A 17384-nucleotide genomic window follows, 5' to 3' on the forward strand; every position below is an offset into this window, starting at 1 on the left:
TTTTTAAAAAATCTTTCAATATAATTTACTTTTACTAGAATTTCAAATCAATCATAAATAGTTAAGATTTCCTCACATCACACAACCTTCTTCACTATTCCATCTAATTCAATTTCATCCTAAGATCAGACAAAGAGGCTGTGTGTCCTTTGTTTCTCTCCTTCAGTGACCATCTTACTAATTCGCTCAGACCAGCAGCACCTTCTCCTTATGGTAGTACATCTTTTAATAAGTCTATTAATCTAATCGTCCACTAATTGGTCAAGATAGCCTTTTCCCTGGTGATTTTTATCACAGGGTAATTAAAGAGGCCAGCAGAAACCTGCTGAAATCACAGCGTCTTGTTAAAATGGCTTGATTGACACACTGTCCTGGTGCTCTCTAATTTTACCCCCACACTACAGAGAATCGAGTCTTTTGATAAAATGTCAAAAATAACACAATTAAGTCATTATCAAAGTCCAGGAGCTTTGCATTTGAATTAAATGTTATAACAAAGTGCCAGTGACTGATAAATCTTTAATATAAAAATTGTACAAGAATTCTGATACAAATTACAAGAGGTATTTGGACAAAATATGAATAAAATTCCATTTACATCCCAAAACCCTTATGCATTTTATGCAAAAACCATAGACAGTTATGATACAGAAACAAATACAAGAAAGGCAAAAAAGGAAAGAAAAAATAAAGAGTCTTTTAAAAAGAGGACCATTTTTTCCTCCTGTCTGCAATTGGGAAACATCTGTTTAGGTAACATACAGTATTCATGAGGCTTCCAAATCACCTTTTTTACACCAAAGTGTTGTTCTTTGCAGTGCGACTATGTAGCCATGCAACGCTTTTGAGTGCCAGTGCCATGACACAGGCCCTTTAAGACACAGACATAAATCATTTGATACACAAAAACACAAGTGAAAACAAAAGTCTAAATTCACCAGATCTTCAAGCTTATTTATACCTTAAGACTGTAAAATATAATTGGCACAATGGAAAACAAATGAATTTACAGTATTTTTTATCATGATCATTGACATTTCACAGGTTCCAGTTCAAATTTATGAGGGTATTTTTTCCAACATGACACGAGACTGAAGCATCTATACAAACCCACACACTGTTTGTGTGCATTTTTCTTCTATATGCATATTTCTCATAGTTTCCCATCAAACATTTTAATCCCACTTTGTTCCATGAGCTACATTAACTGGACTAGTTGCATGCGTTGTTTTACCTCCCATCCTCTCTGCTTACAGCTGTTGTACTTACTCACTTTGTGACGTGAACAAAACGGACAGTGATTAACAGGTCAACCACTTCAACTGTTTGCCATCCCCTTCTCCCTCTGTGCGCTGTGTAGAATTACAGAATAATTGATGCCTGACACTCCTCTAATCAAATATTAAAGATTCACTCCACTGGTCTGGGCCAATGAGGCGCTCAAAGTGACGTGTTCCTGCGCATCCACAGCCCGGTCACTAGGTAGCTGAATGCACCTGGGCCCATGTAGTCGGAGGAGTAAAGAAAGACAAAGATTGGATTGGGGGCTTTCTCAGAGGAGAGGGGCAAATTGGTGGCTATTTCTCAGAGGAGAGGAGAGTGTAGGAAAGAGGGGTGGAAATGTGAGGGGTGGCTCGATCGCTCTCCGGCAAGCAATCACGAAGAAGCTGGCAATGAGTCCTAGGGAGCCCTGGCCCTGCTGCTGCTGCTCTCTTGCTCTCTCTTCTCCCTGTGTTCCTCTCTTTCTCCTCTGCCTTGTTAAGTGACTGCCGCAAGGCTCCAACCACACCACTCTCTTAAAAAAAAAACCAATCCCTTTCCACCGTCTCTCCCTTCTCTCTTGCCGTCTGTCTCCCTGGCTATGCCGGACAGTCTTTGCATGTTTTTTCTCAGCTCTGTTTCCAGCTCTCAGCTCTGCTGGCAAGACCAGCACCATGCAGGACTCAGAAGCAGCCCGTAGGAGGTAGAAGAGGGGAGTTATAAGGGAATCTCTTCTGTAATATTCAGTTTTTTGTCTTGCACACACAGTACACAGATAGAGAGGTCATGCACTGCAGCTGCTGCTGCTTGATAAATTGTTAGAAAAGAACAGGACAGAAAGAAACTTGAGTTTTTATGATCTGGGCATTTTTTAAGATTTGTTATGAACAGTTCTCTGTTTTCTAGAAAACTGAAAACAAACTTCTGAAATATAAATTTCTTGTCTTTGTCTTTTTTTCTAAAGTATGTTTAGAAATAATTTACAATTTTAAAAGTAATTAGTGATAACAAGGTCTTTTGTCATCCCATTCCTGACTCAAAGCTTCCTCAGACCACTCTCTTAGCTTTCCACATCATGACAGCAGCTATAACTTGAATACTAGATGGAGAGTTTAATTTCCTGTGGTGAGAATACTCTAGATTTGTCTCTGGCCCTGTCTCCTCTATCACTAGAGGTTAACAAGTCATCTAGATCTTGTCATCCTTCTAGCCTGTAAGTAGGAAGCACATGTGAGTGAGCGCCACTCTCCTCCTCATGTGTGTTAGAGAGACAGCTGTCAGCAGGGTTCCTGGAGTAGCACTTTTTTATTTCTGCCCGAGCGAGGGCCGGGGGGATTGAATGAGTGAATGAGGCAGCGAGCGCCTCAGTGAAACCCACTCCTGGGAGAAGACAGGGGTTCCTGTACTCAATTTTCCCTTCACTTGGGATAAACAGGCAATTACCCATCCCTTTTTCCTATGCCATGGCCGTCCGGTGAACTTAAGCATACACTATTAGCGTGTGTCCCTGTAGGACCTGCGCTGTGGGGTGTGGAGGTGGTAAGTGAGTGGCGGGTTGAAGAAATGGGTAAGGCGGTTGTTAAATGACTGTGCTCTAACAGACAAAGAGAGAAACAGAGTGGGAGAAAGGAGCTGAATTGAATTATCAGCGGCTGTGGATAAGAAAAAGCACATGTGAAAAAATGAACAGGCAAATTAAATCCGACTAAACTGGATGAGCGTAATTGAATTTTTCAGCACACACAATCTCTCTCCTTTTTCTCTTTCTGTCAGTGTCACAGTCATGTCAGCAGCCTTGGTGTCTGGCAGTGTAACAAAGTGACAAGTGAGTTATTAGACAGAAGAAGCCGGAATGGCAGGGACGCCTCCAGGTAACGGAGAAGCAGCACAATTTTAATGATCCTTGCTGTCATCCTTTCCTCCCTAGTCAGCCTTCCACCTCCGCAACCTTTCCATCAGCCTCACTTCTCTGCCTCGCTCGTTTTATCTCTGAGAACAGAGGACTGAAAACTGCATGTGTCATAGAGGTGGAGTCTTTAAAAAAAAAGACATGACATATTTCACTAGAATAGGTCATGTCTATATTGCAAAACGGCTTAAGTATGAAACAAATGGAAGTGAACACTGTTATGGATGTAAAGTGTTGTGAATACTGTACAGCACACCACATAACACTGCATATTTTTCCCTCTGTGTGTAGCACCAGTCAAGTAAGAGAAGATCTCCTTGTGTAGTAACACATGGCATTGCTAATACATTGATAAAGAAGTCAAACTAAGGAAAAAATATCTATTTTTCATCTTTTTACAAAAAAATATTCTTATACTGGACAAAACATCTTCATGAAGATACATCACCTACCAATAAATACCCCTTCCCTTGGCTACTTTGCCCAGTTACTGGAAATATTTGTACCGTGAGACAGTCATGGATTCAAAGGCTGTGACTAACAGCCAGAAAAGAAAAGACATTTTTCATAGAGTAGCTGACAATTAGCATTGAGAAGCAATACTAAAAATATCACAGCAAAATATTTAAGAGTCAAGTGCATCATATTAATCCAATCAGTCAGATTTAAGTACAAGGTCACACTGAAAAACAATCTTATTTTGGTCACAGTTGAAGGACTATTTTCATTTTTTCTTTTAAATCTATGGGACAGCTTTGTTGCCTTTTTTAAAGAACAAACATGACTTTTTGCATTTATAACTTGTTAGACAGTGTCACAATAAATGTCATACTGCACACAGATTACCCCACTGAACAACATATGTTGTTTGACTTCAATACAAAGGCCATTTCTTGAAAATAAAAGAAGCAGTTTAATGAATTTTTATCTCCTCTGTGTTTGTGAGCAGCAGTCACATCAGGGTTTGTTATGAAACTTGACATTTTGGAGAAAATGTGTTGTTTGGTGAAACGTTTTTTACTCAGGGAGGCAAGGGGATTTTCAAACTGTATTTGGCGTGCAAAAAGAAACTGGCACATGTATGGTGAAGGTACTGACATTTCCCTTGGCACTGTAGCCATCAATGACCCTAAACACCTAAACCTACCATTGCAAAAGTCCTCATTATAATAATATTACACATCCCCTTGTATAGATGCAAAGTGCAAAAACTGAAATTGTATACTAAAGCTCATAAACATAACAAACGAAAAAAATCAATAGAAATACACAGAATGATATCAGTGTAGGAGCCTAAAAAAAGCATGCCGGCAACCTCTGAATATCTAACAAGTAGATAAAACAAGCCACATGATATTCTTTTTTTTCCTAGGACTCAGTTTAAAACGTGTCTTTGAAGCTAACATAAATGAGTCAAGCTAGTACGATGCTACCTCTTTCTTGCCTATAGCTGGAAGTATTGTACTGGACTGTAACATAAAACCATAAAGAGGAGAGAGAAAAGAAGCAAACAACCATCAACACAACTCTGTTACACCAAAAGCCTCTTGGGACATTATTTACAAATGAAGCTGTCATGCTTTTGTAAGGGGTTCATTTTAAAAGCTATCATTACACAAATACAACAAGAAGATTTTCTTTTTTTCTCAATACTATGATTTCTGCAGGCAAAGTCACAAATAAGAGTTTGAATAGATTCTTTGGAGACGGACATGAAAACAAACTGGGGGAGACGTTTTAAAGGAAAAGTGGAAGGGCTTATGAAAAAAAAGAAAAACAAGTGGAGTTTTGTAATAAAGCAAACTCCATGCTGAAGAGCGCTTTCCTGTTCTTCCAAAGAAGGAAAAGTCAAATGTCACATTATTAAACTATATTTAGAGTCAATGAATTTAATTGAGGGACATAGAAATGTCTTGCTATGATTTATAGAGGACGGGCAGGAGGCATACAGGCATTGCGCTTGTATTTCATGGCCCTGGGCTGGGGTTAAAAGCTAATTTAAGGAGGAATAAGGTTGAGGAATGAAGGGAGGAGCAGGCAGACTGACAGCGGGGTAGAGTAACAAGTCATTATTCAGTCTATTATTGTGGAGAAGGGCATGTTTTTATGGAGGTTGGGGTTCTGAGAGTGTCGATTACGGCTGCGCACAGAGCTGAACACCATGTTGCAACCGGGGATTTTACACTTGTGCATCTCCCGCAGGTGCACAGTCTTGTAGTGCACACGTAGGGTCCCTTTGTTGCTGTACATTTTGTGGCAGATGTTGCAGAGGATCCCACCACTGCCACCGTTACTGCCCCCAGTGGACGAAAGGAGGAACGGCGAGGAGGACATTTCCATCCCCTCACCTTGTCCTTCTCCTCTTAGCTCTCCAGTCTCATCCTGAATACCCCCTTCAGCCCGCCCCCCGGCCCTCTGAGAGCAGTCCTCCCCATCGCTGTTGCCCTCCTCCTCATCCTCCTCTCCCTCCTCCCCCTCCAGGTCATCCAACAGGATGCCCTCGTCGCTGCCTTCGTCTGACTCATGGGAGGAGTGGACACTGCTGCTGGACTGAATGCTGGATGTGGTGCTCAGGTCCAACACCATATAGTCGTCTGGCTGGCCTCGGGAGAAGCCGTTGGTGTGGTGGTTTCGAAGGTTTTGGTTGAGAGGATGGTGGGGATACTCGGTGCTCATTGGGGAACGGACACTGTGGTTAAAGCCAGCGGGCCCGAGGCTGGCGCCTCCAATGCCCATCCCAGTCATATGGTCCATGCCCATGTGGTGCCCGGCGTAGATCTTTGCAAGAAACTCGGCTCGCAGGTCCTTGGGCAGTGGCGTGAGTTGGGGGTCCAGGACAATGTCGTCCAGCTCTTTGGTCAGCAGTTTGCGGTGCAGGTTGATGTTGGAGCTGTGCCTAGGGTGTGAAGACAGTCATAGTTATACACAAGAATTCATCCAGCATATCAGGAATGTTTCTCCTCAAATTCATAAAACATTTCATTTTTTTCCTCTTAAGTTATCTCACTTCTCTCCTAAAATTTTTACTACAACATATGAAAACATTAAAACTTTCCACTGGAGCACACAGACAATCGTACAGACAGAAATTTACCCTGCAGCTCTGCTCAGAAAAGTGCTCGGAGATCGCACAGAGAGAGAGCATCCTGCTCCTGTTTACTGCTGTCAGCATGTCTGCACTGCACAGCCCTCAAATCCAATAGACTCTGACTCAATTAAATACTCCACCATATTGAATGGGAGTTTATCAATTGATTCGAGCTGTGGTAATGTGATAATCGAGGGGAACTGGATAGCATATTAGCACTAGGCCCTGACAGCATTATCGTATTCGTTCCCTATTGGAGGTGGCTTAATCGAGCACCTCAGTGAACATGTCTTTATGTAGCCCTGGATTTAATTAAGATGGGCATTTTTTCCGAAACACAAGGCAAACTGTATCACACAGTGTGCTACTGCTGATCAAAGAAACTAAGTAACAAGTGCCATGCTTAAGCCACGATACTTTGAGGTTTCCAGTTAGCGTACAAAGCCATGCCTAAAGGATGCAAGGTGAAATGGGCTTGATAATCTGATTCAATGCTCCAATTTCACAGTTGCCCAATCACACTAAAAAGGGGCACACATGTCACAGTAAAACTGCATAACACAGAAAAGAAACTTAACTTTACTAATGGCCAATGTCATATAGGACACACACAGAGCCCATTCCTCTCATTGTAGGTTAGCACTTCAGTCAAGTAAGTAAAATAAGCAAACAGTGCCTTTAATGTGAAGGGTTTCCATGCAGGGAGGGCATATGTGTGTAATACAAAAAAACAAAAAGGGGAAGAAAACAAAAACGGTCATCCTTGGCAGGACGGGCAAAAATGGAGTCACAATGGATAGTAGAGCTTACCAGCAGTGGCAGGGTTGATGCAGTCAAAAAGGGTCCCTTTCCTTTAATTATTTACTTCCCTATCCGACATTGTCCTGCAAGAGGTAAAAATACATTCAATTCAGGGACCCTTTTCTGTGAACCAGGCAACCAGGAGCCCGTCCACTCGAGCATCGTCAGCATTGAAGAGAGAGAGAGTGTGGCAAATCGATTGGCTGTGGCTGTCACTGCTCTTGTGTGCGCCCTTGCACAAGCTTTTGTCTGTTTGTGTGTACGTGTGTGAAAATCAGAAAATATACTACTTCCATATCGTGGGACTTCGATCAAAAGAACTATATAAATCCTTTGTTCTTCTTTATCCTTTGATAGTACAGTTGCACCCATATGGTGTAAGCTTATGGCTAAAATATGGGAGTCATGATTCAATGTCTGTGGTGCTTTTCTCCTCTCTAGTCAAATACATGTGTGGATGTTTGGCTTTGAGAGGTCAGAATGTTTTAAAACAGTCTGAAATGTGTTTTTAATCTGTCATCAATATGTAAATTAACAGGATCAATTTCTGCAGGGATACCAGCTTCGACATGACGAGGGGCCACATTTACTCATAAAGCCTGAAGTTCAGGATGCTGTTGATGATGCTCAGGTAGGCAGGTCCTTTGCAACATGTCTCCATCTCTATAACAACACCTTCTCACTGCTAATAAGCTCTAAGTTAACCATGACTATCTCTATTTACGGTATTACAGTCAACATATTAAATGTCATGCAGAAAGAAGTCTGCACTATAGTAACAGTAGCCATTTAAATACTCAAAATGCACTCCACATGGTAAGAATATAACATAAGAAACATACACATTTACTGCAGTCTTTCTCATCTCTAACAGGTAAATTAAATGAAAAGGAAAAGCCACTGAATAAGACATCATTCATAAGTGTTTGAAGATTATTTAATATCTAACAGGAGGAAAAGGCAGAGTTTATGATCATTTACATAAACATTATTATTTAACTCCTGTGCTAGCAGTGCCTCGTTGCCCTGAATAATCAAAACAAGTCAGCTGAATCCACACACACAGTGGGCACTTATTCCTTCATTTATCAAATTTAGAATTTCTGCCCCATTTCCCACTCCCTCCATCCCTCCACTTCAATCACTCCCCCTCCCCCTAACCTAACTCCTTACTCACCCCCCCTTTCCTCCATCTCTACCTCCCTGTTGGCTAGTAATGTGCCTGGCAAACCAATTTGACAGTCTCATCTTTGGCCAAAAGATGGGGGAGGCCTCCAGAGAGCCCATTTTTGACTGTGCAGAGGAGGAAGATCGCGAGTGTGCCTGTCCCAACCGGCGTTAATCATCTTTAGGTTCATCTGATGGCCCTTGCCCTTGTTTTTGTGTCAGTGTGAGAGTGTTTGTGTGTATGTTGACTAAATGACTCATAATGTGTAAATGAGATGAAGGGCTGAGTGGTATTAAACTGACACGAGTGGTTCTTTGTCTTTCCTGTCATTTAGGGTGTGTTATGAGGTTTTATGTGTAAGTGGGAGGACAACAATGTTAGAATATTTATCACTCTCTGTCCCTGCTATTTCTCCTTTTTATTTTTTTAGTCTTTTGAACTGTAAAGGCTATGATAAAAGATTTTTAGATCCTCAAATGTTAAGAAAATGTTGAACTCACTGACATCAGAATGGGAATCTATATTTTAATTGATCTTGTAATAAAATAACTCTTTTTATTATCCTCAAAATCATCAAAAGAACACTTTTGTGATCAACCAAAGTGATGCTATATTTCAACTAACTTTAATTAGCAGACAGTTGAACTAGAAATAAGTGTTTTTGCTAAAATATTCTCTCTATGAGCAGCGTGCCCTTTGTTTATAAGAGACAAACACAGAGCTGATTGTGAAGCTCACATGCTGTGAGGGGACCGAGGGAAAGAGAGGAAGGAGAGAGGAGGAAAGAGACTCTCCAACATAATTAACCTTCACTCTCTCCGTTCGCAGTGGCCTGTGCAGGGACCATGGCCTGCGCGCTGTGGCACCGTGGGAATGTGGAAGGCAGAGGACTCCTAGTTTCAGACTCAGTGACACAGGCGCAGGTTAAAATGTTGGAGTGAAGGTTACAAACTGGATTTTAGATAGGCTGATAAAAATGAGATAAGCAAGTCAAGTCTTGTCAACGGTTTAAAAATATGATTAACGAGGCCAATAATGGTGATGATTACTGGTACGCGCGCCTTTCTAGCAGTTAATCATGCAGCCTCTTCATCACTTCTGCCGACACTGCTCGCTCTACACAATAAATATGCAATCATTTAACTCGTGCAGCAGGCGGCCAGGAGAAAACACCACACTGCAAAACCACACAGACGCTCTCTCTTATGTTAGACTGTGTTTCACACTCCAAAAAACAAGCACTTTACACGCCTACTGAAAGGCACATCAAATTATCCCTTCCTCTGTTCATGACTGTATGTATGTGCAGCATCCAGTCTTGGTGTTTGAAATCCACAAGTCTTAAAAATAGTGAATGGGTCTTTACCAAACAAACTTTAATAACACTTTTCTTCATGGCAGAACGCTTACAGCGCCTGCTACTCATGTCACTGTTTCATAGTTGTTTTTCTCATTAGATCAAATGATCTCTCCTCCATTTCCCTTTAATACAGGAGCTTTTGATGCCGATCTCTGATGGGATGTTAACGTGCCTTTGGATTTTCACTCGGTCAGCGGGCTCATCAGGTATGTAGAGGTGCTTGGCCTTCCCTGTTGACGGATGTCAACAGCTGTTTGGGAGGTGTTGAGAAGAGTAAGGAAGGCAACGCTGCTTTAGTGTTAATTATTCAGCTGTAAAACAACTTAAAATGGCCTCTGGTTAGCCTTTCCTTTATTAAAATCCAATGTTCTTGAGCTTACAGTTTTTTAGTGTGTGTTAAGTATTGAGTGTTGTTTTTTATCAATACTTTATGTTGGAGGTGAAACACCGGGCATTTTTCTGAATATTGCAATTCATAATAGAAAAATAACTGGAGAAAGAACAGAGTTTGACTGATTCCATTTATAGCAAATACCATTATTATTATTATTTTTAAATCTGTTAATGCAGTTACTCAATCTTATCAGAGCTTATATGCTTATAATAGAAGAACTAAATTATAATCCTATTTCATGACTACCAACCCAGGATTCTCCTTACTATGTGGTGTCCCTTTTTGTTCGCCGTTTGACCCATAAGAAGAATAATATGCCCCATATGCTACCAAGAATTTATTCCCCACAGAAAAGTATGGAAACAATAGTGAGCTTAGGTCTTAGTCACTGAGAGCTGCACTCTATCTTTGATGCATCATTTTCACAGCACCAGCTGTCCCTCCATGCCACGAAGTTACCACTTTCTCCTATTTATTATGCCACTTACTATCTTTGATATGCTGGTGTTTCTCATCACAAGCACATACACTAAAAAGCTGATAGAGGAAGAGAGTGCACAGAAAGGGTTCATTAGGTTTTACTTTTCAACCCTTTCTATTGGCTATATAGTTTATTCTGTACGTGTGAGTGAGTATGCTTATGTTTGCATTACATATGCCACACAGCAGGCTGGTAATGCTGCAAGTATTCTATGTTTGTGATACCTTGTTAAAAAAAAAGGAGAGAGGGAAAAAAAATCACAGTACACCTAAATGAGGCAACGTATGCCATTTCCTGTCATCTTACTGTTCCACAGCTGTATCATGTGAGCAGCAGAGGTGCAACTTTGGTATCTCCTGTGCCTCTCTCCCGTTCCCCTCTTACATTTATTCAGTCATGGTGCCAGATTCACCTGCTCTATTTACATCTTTCTTATTAACAAACAGTGGTAGGAACAGATGTCACAGAAACAAGGGAGGAGATGCAGAGGGGCAGAGGTTCTGTGCAGTTGAGAGAAATCTTGCTCCTCCAAGGAAGATTGGATAGCAGTTGTAGAGTAGTTTGCAATTTGGCCCTTTTTTGAAAGGATGCTCCACTTGCTATGGATGGCTAGATATAAGTTTTAGATTTGAATCTCCCTCTCTTGTTGCATTAGTTTTAAGTCAAGTTATTTTTACCGGTATGTAAAGGGTGGTAAAGAAATATTACCCGCTTAGCATTGATAACTGCTTGCCAATCTAGCACACAAAACACTTCTGTGAAGCCAAAACCAGATTTTTCTAATCCCTCCAAAGCACCTGCTAGCTCAGGGCACTAGAGGCGGCATGTAGCTACCTCTGTCATGTGTTCAACCAGAAACCCTCTGCCATTCCTGCTGCCGTGTATAATATCTTTAGGACGAGTGTGTGGAGCTGATGAGTGCTAACAAGCCAGGTGAGTATGGCTGGCCTCACCTTCTAATGTGCTAATAAATGCAGTGGTTTAACAAACGGCTGTCTATGTTAATGTATGCGCTTTCACCTCCCTGTGACAAGGTGAGGTGGTGAGGGCACATAAACAACACACTCCAGCTGCAGGGTTGATAGGTACGGCCAGTGCTTGTTTAAAAGTGTGTCTGCCTTTTTCATCCTGACACCCTTAATGCCTCAACTTTGACATGACACAGAGCAGATGTCCCTGAATGAATTTAGTGTTGCATTAGCTTACAGATGTTAGGAGTTGGCCTATCCAGGTTAATGTCATGCAACAAAAAAATACTGAAACTGTCTTTTTTTAAATCAAAAGGCATGTATCTGAAAAAAATAAAACGTCATAAATCAATGATATTCATTTGTGAATTTGTTGACCATCATTTTTATGACGAGATTAAACAAATCCATTAAACCTACCTGTGGCTGTCACAATAACATTAAGATAAAACAATTATTTTAAGTTCTTGGACTAACCTGTCTCGGCTTCGCCGTGAAGGAAAGGCAGCGTTGCAGCCAGCCACAGTACACACGTGCATCTCTTTGAGGTGCACATTCTTGTAGTGCAGTTTCATGCTATAGGAGCTCTTGAAGCTCTTCTTACAAACATAGCAGATCTTGGGGTCAGGACTTGAGCATGGATCTCCCTCTGGCGACTGAGAAGAAGGAAACTTTGGTGGACTGGCGCCATAGCCCATTGAGGAGATGAAGCTCTCATGAAGAGCAGCCATGCTTGCAGCAGTGGCAGCAGCTACTGCCATGCCACCATTGTAGAGGCCATATTGGCCCATACAAAACATATCATATGTAGGGTCATTTAGTTCTTCCTTGATCTTGATAGGGGGTTGATGCGGGGAGGGTGAGGAATGACCCTTTCCTTCCATTTCGTTTCTTAAATGGGCTTCTTCACCATTCTCATCGTCGTGTTCCTTGTCCAGACCCCTTCTGCCCCTGAAATGTTTTTGCTGTTCATCCACATCTATCAGTTCGTCACGAAAGAACATCTTGGAATCTGAAGTTTCAGACTCATTTTCAAAGTCTCTCTCATGGTCCTGGTCCTCAGAGGTGAAACTGTCCATACATCGTAGCTCGCCAGAGCCTCGAAGATCATTTCCGCCCCTACTGTCACCACCAGCCCCTTCCCGACATTCATCTTCACTCTGTCTCATCATGCCTCTCATAGCTAGGCCAGGGCTCATCTCATCCTGGGAAGGCGATTGCTGCCCACTGCCACCACTGTGATTTCCAGTACCACTGTTGTTGTTGCTGTTACAGTTACCATTCATTTTGACGTTGTTGTGAAGGAGGGATGATTGGTGATGGTGGTGATTGTGGTGGAGGTTATCATCGTCATCATCATCTTTGTCCTCATAGTCATCTGCCACATCTATTACTTCTTTCTCAATCTTCACTGGCATGCTAGATTTACGAGGCTTCTTTTTGGGCGTGGGGTCACTGTTGCCAGTCATGGGATCATGATTGGCACTGGATGTATGTAGGCGATGGGACATTGGGCCTGCATCTGACACGTGAACGTTGTTGTGTGAAGCCACAGCAGCCAGGATCTGTTGTTGTTGGTCCATCAAGGTAGTACTGTTGGTGGTGGTGGGCAGAATGGGGCTGGTGGGCAGTGACACTGGGGGACTAACAAGGTCTGCAGGTGACAGTAGTGTACGGTAGAAGGGGGGTACTGGCTGCACAGGCTGCACTGATTTCAGAGTGGGGAACACCAGTGGGCTTTGCAATGGTGACTGAAGCATAGGGTCAACTGGTGGAGTAGTGAAGCCCAGTGGTGGTCTTCCAGGGCTGGTGAGTGTAAAGCCACCATTCTTGGTGCTTGAGATGACTGGTGTACCAGGGGCTGAATTGGCACGGATTAGGTCCTTGTCACGGTTATTGCGCAGCATGGGCATATGCAACCTTGGATTGGGATTGGCACTATGGCGATTACGACTGCGTAGTGAGCTGAAGACCATATTGCAGCCCTCAATGGTACAACGGTGTTTAATCTTCAAGTGTACAGCATTATAATGTATCTTTAGTGTACCTTTGTCATAAAAAGTTTTGCCGCAAGAGTTGCAGCACACGCGACCCTTGCGTGAGGTGGCTCCCATCCTACGCATGCGATGCATTTTGGAGGAAAAAGAAGGATGAGTGATAGATTTAGAGTGCTCGTCCTTTACAAAGTGGTGATGGACTTGATGATCACTCAAACTGTTTTGTTGTTGAGACTGACTTTGGGACTGCTGTTGGCCCTGCTGCTGCTGCTGTTGAAGCTGTGTCTGCTGTTGCTGCTGTTGTTGAGCCTGCTGGGTCGAAGGGGACGGGGAGATGGGTGATGCCCTGTTGTTGGGCTCCGTCTTGGGTTCAATGTTACTATTAATGCTTCCCAGGGCTCCCCGGCTGGGGCTCTGGCCTGTGCGGAAGGGTGACAGGGACACTTCTGATTCACTGGTCTCCACCTGTTCACTTTGATTTGGCAGGCTGGGCTCCCTGAGCCGGAGAGCAGACTGCTCCATTGGCAAGCCATTGGGAGGTAAGCCAAGCATGGGGGCAGAGACTGGGTTGATGTATTGGAAGGGCAGGAGGAATGCTAAGCTGTTGGGTATATTCTCAAAATGGTGAATGCTGGATGGGCTACTGTTTTCCAGATGTGTCAAGAGCCCTGGGCTACGGGTCCTGTTGTTGCTTTCAATGAATGTCCTAATCCCAGAGTCTGTCTTGGAAGAGGGTACAGTAACTGCTTGACCTTCCTTCTCCTGAATGGCCATCAGTTCCACAATGGACTTTGTCTCACCAAAGCGCAGGAACTGCTGCAGGGTGATGATCTCTTCTTCTCGAGACATGATGGTCCAGCGGTCCAGCACCTTGCCTGCAGCATCCTGGTGCCCCAGTAGAGACAAGAAAGAAGACAAAAATACAAACTGTTATTGATTGTGAATAATCAGTGTGGTCAAAGGAGAAGATAGAGCAGGGGTTAGCTTGCAAGGGCAAGTTTTTCCGCTCATGAAATTCAGAGGCTCCCGGAGCGACAAATAGCGGATCTTTGTCTTAAATATAACCCCTTCACTGTCCCTCTTGCCAGCCACTTTTCAAACATTCATGCTTTTTTTAATGTAGCTGAGTGAATGCCATCATCAACAGCCAGAGTTAAAAGGAGTCTGAAAGGACAAATCTGACTTCCAACAAAGAATGGATGTTAAGCTGAGATAAAAAATAAATGGCTTCATCAAGCTTTCAACTCTTGCTGAGACTTATCGTATATCAATGCTGGACTTAGGATTGTGTCAGCTAAAAAAATGTCTGACAAAAATAAGAAAAAAAAAATTTCGGAAAGCCAATAATTGCTCCATTTTGTTTTTTCTCTCAGGCACTGATGAGCTTGGGAAGCAGGACTGTTAAGGGAAGATCATAGAGAAATTGTGTTTATTTGAGGTTTTGCCCAGGGCAGAGAAATAAAAAAATGCTAAGATATAGCACTTCATTTTTAAATTAGATAATTAGGGGAGAAAACATTGTTTATTAATATAAAAAGCCAGAACTTTTGTTCTGTACGAAGATTGTTTATAGTGAGATCCACTCACATGCCTGACCACAGGAAAATATATTTAAAATGTTTAGTCTTAATAACGAAACATCATTATTAGTTTTTATTACATACAGGCAGTTTGTTTTTATGCCATTTTTTTATTTACGCATTGACACTGACATTTAACTGGATGTAAGTAACAATGCCCATGTGGCCTTTGGTGTTTTGCTCATGTGTATTTGACTCAGGACTGACTTTGCTTTGTTACTTCTTGACAGAATAAAACAAAAGATGTGCAGTATATTGTACATCACCATTTAGCTTATAAAGAGAAAAGGGAAAAAAAATCAAGAAATATTTTTGGTATAATAATTTTTGGTCCATATCACCCAGCCCTAGCTGTGCCTCAGTATGTGTTGACAGTAGTATTAAAATTGTGTTCCATTTATATGGCAGGCTGTGTGCCATTGGATAAATATTTCATTCAAATATAGTACACTAACCACATAAACTGTAATTTTGCTATTTTCAGTGAACCTTTTGATGTCTGTTTTTTATTACTAAAAGTTAAAATTTCCTCATCAGTAACTGGGTTACTGGTTTCTGCTGTTCATATTTGCATAGAAAGACTTATAGTTAGAAGAGAGAGGGAAACATAATATAAACACTTCATTTAACAGGCAGGTTCCTGGGGGACCTAGTGCAAATGACACCAAGGGAGCTGCGCAAACGATGACAATTAGCCACCGTAAAATGGTAACATTTCAGATGTGCTCCTTGCTGCTGGCATCCATAAAAGATAAATGGAAACTCTGGTGAATAAAAAGCTGTAAAAACCAACATCACAAAGCACAAAGGGCCTGTAAGGAGAAAACAGAAGATAAATGTTTAAAGAGAGACAGTGAAAGAGAGTACGGGAGAGACACAGAGGAAGAAGAGCAAAGAAACAGAGAAAATAAAAGAGAGTGGTTTCATATCATGCCCTCAGATATACTTGAGAAATAGATTCTTCTGAGACGAAACATCAATAGTCACTGGGGTATTTGTTGTTAAATATACATTAAAAAACATTTTACACTTTCATTCTGTGTGCGCTCTGGAGTTTTTGCCTGGAGGTATGACTTCAAATTCTAGCTTGGGCACTATTATTTCATACTGCACGGCCATGTGGGCATTAGTACTTCCATGCGATTTCATTTAAAACAAAAAAAAAACAAACAAAAAAAACAAAAAAAACAAATGAAAGTAAATTGAAAAGTGAATCTTTAAATGATTCAAGGGCCATATTTCTTTAAAACTTCAAAGTTCTAAGAACTGGATCAATGTTCTGGTATTTTCTAGTGACAACAAAGGATTCTCTGATTTGATGCATGAAATAAAATCTAAATGTCTTTTACTCTTGTGTATAGAATCTCTGGTTCAGAGGCACTAAATGGTGGTAAAATATACCTTCCTGGGCTAAATGATAGGACACAATTTGTTTGATCCTATGTAAGACATCTTTAGATTTTCTACCTGACCTAACTTGGTCATTGCCTTCATCTGAGGATTAAAATAGCATTTGTTTAACCACAAGCTCCTAAAAAGGAGGCAAGTTAAAAAATATTTTTCCTAAAATGTTTGCACTTATTCATGTTGGTGTTGCAACTGAATTATTAAGAAATATCTAGTTTATTTTAACCAGCTGGATTGTTGACTAAAGTTGCTTTCCTAATCCTGCCGTCAGATATTGCGACCCATTTTTAACATACCTACTTAAACAGAGTTTAGTCATATATTTCACAACTATTACCCTCCACTATGCCTTGTTTCCCCACTAATAAAGTGAAAAAAAAGCCCAAATACAATGACAAATTAAAGCCAAACCCTACGTGCTTCAAATGGGTTAGCATATAGCTAGAACTGAGCAGTAGTTCTGTTATGACCTGGTCCTGGTTGAAAGGAAGCTTTCCAAAAATCATTCATTCATCGGTCAGTTAAATTTTAGAGGCAAGTCAGCAAATGTCAGGGCTGGGGTCAAGCTGGCAGCACAGAGTCAAATAAAGATAATTGTAATGAAGTCTAGAACACTGTTTTACAACCATTTTTTCCTTGGAGCCCCATGAAAAGCTAACACCCCTACCCCAAGACCCAGATGAAAAGAAAAATTGACAGACATTACCATCAACAAAATAGCATGGATTTTAATTGTTTCACTGATAAAACCCTAAAAATTGATGTATGCATGTTTTTCTTGCCAAAATACATTTGTATAAACTACTGAATGACTGTTTTATCGTGTTTTTTTGTCATTATTTATATCAAATTTTGGTAGCCTCTGAGAGTTATGATGCCCCTCCCAGGGGGTCCTGGACCCCAGGTTGGGAACCAGTGGTCTAGAATATGATGTGTTTAGTCCATGTTGAAACCACTAGACTGTAATACCA

The 17384-nt window shown here is 41.4% G+C and overlaps 1 protein-coding gene across 4 annotated transcripts in view; it reads right to left on the reverse strand.

Annotated features, from left to right (window-relative positions):
* Positions 1–502: 502 nt before the first annotated feature.
* Positions 503–17384, reverse strand: part of bnc2 (basonuclin 2) — a 220929-nt gene continuing 204047 nt past the window's right edge. For 3 of the 4 annotated variants that reach the window (XM_041784430.1, XM_041784428.1, XM_041784429.1), the window contains 2 exons: positions 11907–14311; positions 503–6065 (listed from right to left, as the gene is read on the reverse strand). In XM_041784430.1, coding sequence (XP_041640364.1) covers positions 5243–6065; positions 11907–14311 — 3228 coding nt within the window. In that variant the 3' untranslated portion in view covers positions 503–5242. Of the gene's footprint in view, positions 6066–7067; positions 7142–11906; positions 14312–17384 lie in introns of all 4 variants that reach the window. The other variant, XM_041784431.1, reaches the window with a different exon arrangement.

Source organism: Cheilinus undulatus, linkage group 4 (assembly GCF_018320785.1).
Source record: "Cheilinus undulatus linkage group 4, ASM1832078v1, whole genome shotgun sequence".
Taxonomy (NCBI): Eukaryota; Metazoa; Chordata; class Actinopteri; order Labriformes; family Labridae; genus Cheilinus; species Cheilinus undulatus.